The sequence below is a fragment of the Morone saxatilis genome, unplaced genomic scaffold (assembly GCF_004916995.1).
Source record: "Morone saxatilis isolate NCDOM2014 unplaced genomic scaffold, NCSU_SB_2.0 Contig456, whole genome shotgun sequence".
NCBI classification, from domain to species: Eukaryota; Metazoa; Chordata; class Actinopteri; family Moronidae; genus Morone; species Morone saxatilis.
The window spans coordinates 1,742-4,136 of record NW_023340047.1 but is presented as its reverse complement, the minus strand read 5'-3'; the positions used below and the strand labels follow the sequence as shown (position 1 = coordinate 4,136).

Sequence of the window (2,395 nt, the reverse complement as noted above, 5' to 3'; positions counted from 1 at the left end):
TCTCTCTGCCCATCACACCAGCTCTCTTTGTTCTGCTTGCAATGGCCATTTACACCGGGGTGACTGTAAACTTCCTGGGAAAGCGCTTTGGTGACTGGCGCTTCTCTTGGTCCTACATACTAGACTGGGTGGCACTGCTCATGACCTTCTTTGCAGGTTCGTTCAAATAAAGGAGTGCAGTAGAGTTCAGTGTTAATCTGTTTTATGATATTAAAAAAATTCAATATAAGATAGATATAAAATTATCGTAAATTGAAGGAAACGAAGGAAAGTTAATATATTACTCTGTCAATTCTTGAAAAATAAATCAGAAAATTATAAATGCAATGCTGTCATGCTTTTACGTTTTCACAATTTTTTTTAATTACACTTATTCCTAAAGTTGCAACTCTTTATTATGAGTTAGTACAGTCTCATCAGCTTTGCATTCATGAAAATGTTCACTTTATATTTACACATCAGTAAAATGTATTTAAACAAGATAACAAGAAATAAAAAGGAGAACAAATTTGTCTTGCCATCAAAAAACAAGTAACTGTGCAATAGTAAATGTGCCATTATCTTGTACTTTACATATCTGTGTCCTATATAAATGGCTTTTGTGCTAATTAAACATCATTGTTCCAGTCAGAAAGTGAGGAACATCAGATGAAAATAAAACATATTTTCAAAGTTGAACTGTACTTACATCAGTACTCGGTTTTGGCAAGTACCCAAATGTAAGTATGTGTACTTGTATTGGTCTGAAAAAAAGTGGTATCTGTGCATTCCTACTAGATATGAGACATTATTTTATAAACAAACTGAATTGTTAAAACAGTCTGTACAACATTCTGATAACATCTGTACTACTAATATACAGTGCAAGACTTATATATTGATATTGAATCTAGATATGGACATACTGTAATGAAAGTGTATTTTGCTCTCAGCCAGAGCTTGTTGCCTGTCTTTGTACTCCTGAAACAGCGATTTTACGCTTCCTGAAAAGTGACTTTTCACTAGTGGAAAAGTAGAAGATGATGGGATCAATACAGGTGTTGAAGGTACTAAGTAGCAGGGTGTAGTACCTCCATCTTGGGCTCTCACCCTGGATGTAACCCACTAAATGAGACACATTGTATGGCAGCACACAAATGAGAAACACAGCTAGAGTCCCCGAGGCCATGCCAATGGCCTTCTGCTTCTGCATCCGGGATATCCTAGGGCCGCTGTGCAGGATCAAGATGCAGCGCATGTAGCAGTAAACACAAATGAGAAGAGGTATAAGGCAGAGTACAATGAAAAGCTCCAAACGTACTTTGAGGAGGATGTCCAGCTGCTTTGTTGTGAAGTTCTCATAGCACACGGTGGCATTGTTGCTGGACAAGGAGGGGTGGTGCTGGGTAATGAAAGTAATGCTGCAGTGTGCAGTTTTGAAAAGATTCAGGCCCAAATAACAGCAACTTGATAACTATTTGCCGGGTTAACAAGGTTTTTTCTTCAGCTGATGATAAGGGCGATAAGAGAAAAGCTACCCCGATGTAGCGAACCACACTGACTGCCATCAGCATCAAGGAGCTGGTGTAGACTGTGGAGAAGAAGGTGAAGGAGGTGATGGAGCACACGTAGTTGGGCAAATTCCATTTCATGCCTGACACCGCCTCGTACATCTTGAGAGGAAGGATGATCAAAAAGAGCAGGTCAGAGACAATCAGGTTGAGTAACAGGATGTCTGTTGGTTGTGGCTTGGAGTGGATCTTAACACTGAAGGCATAGAGAGCCAGGAGGTTCGCTGGCAGGCCTATCAGGAAGGAAATGATGTAAACTGAGAGAATAACCTCACTCCTCACCACCGCCATGATCCTAAACCAAAAGAACAGTAACAGACAGAGGTGGTTAAAAATTACAGACAATCAATGACAATGGGGATAAATCACACCACGTCAGTATGCATGATGTGGTCCAGATAAGAAAGTTAGCTTCTGATAACTAATGAACAGGGAATATAAAACAGGTTTGAACAACAACATAATTTGTAAGTGCCAGTTACGTAAATGTAAACCACAAGATAGCCACACCACCTAAAACACAATAATGATAATTAGTAGATAATAGTCTGTCACAAGACAATAACTAAATTATACATTTTTGTGGAGTTACAGGTTTATTTAAACCATCTTTTTTTGTGTGTATCTGGTCAAAGACATTACGGATTAGGTTTCACTTTGCAATCTTGTACATATTGTTAATATTTCTGTTTTTGTATTTGCAGCCGTCCCAGAATTGGTAACGTTAGTTACAAAAATGGCTGCAATGGGAAGAATTTAATAAAAACTCTTTTCATATAAAAAAAGAAGCGCGCCCACCATGTGGGATGCCCGAAATTTGGTGCCCGATGCCTAAGGGGGAAAGG

General features: G+C 38.9%; 1 protein-coding gene across 1 annotated transcript; it reads right to left on the bottom strand.

Moving 5' to 3' along the window:
* Positions 1–928: 928 nt before the first annotated feature.
* On the bottom strand, positions 929–1,841 carry si:ch211-231m23.4 (free fatty acid receptor 3). Its single transcript, XM_035675887.1, has 2 exons — positions 1,488–1,841; positions 929–1,453 (listed from the first exon to the last, which is right to left on the bottom strand). The coding sequence occupies exons 1-2, from the start codon at positions 1,839–1,841 to the stop codon at positions 929–931; spliced, it is 879 nt and encodes a 292-aa protein (XP_035531780.1).
* Positions 1,842–2,395: the final 554 nt, after the last annotated feature.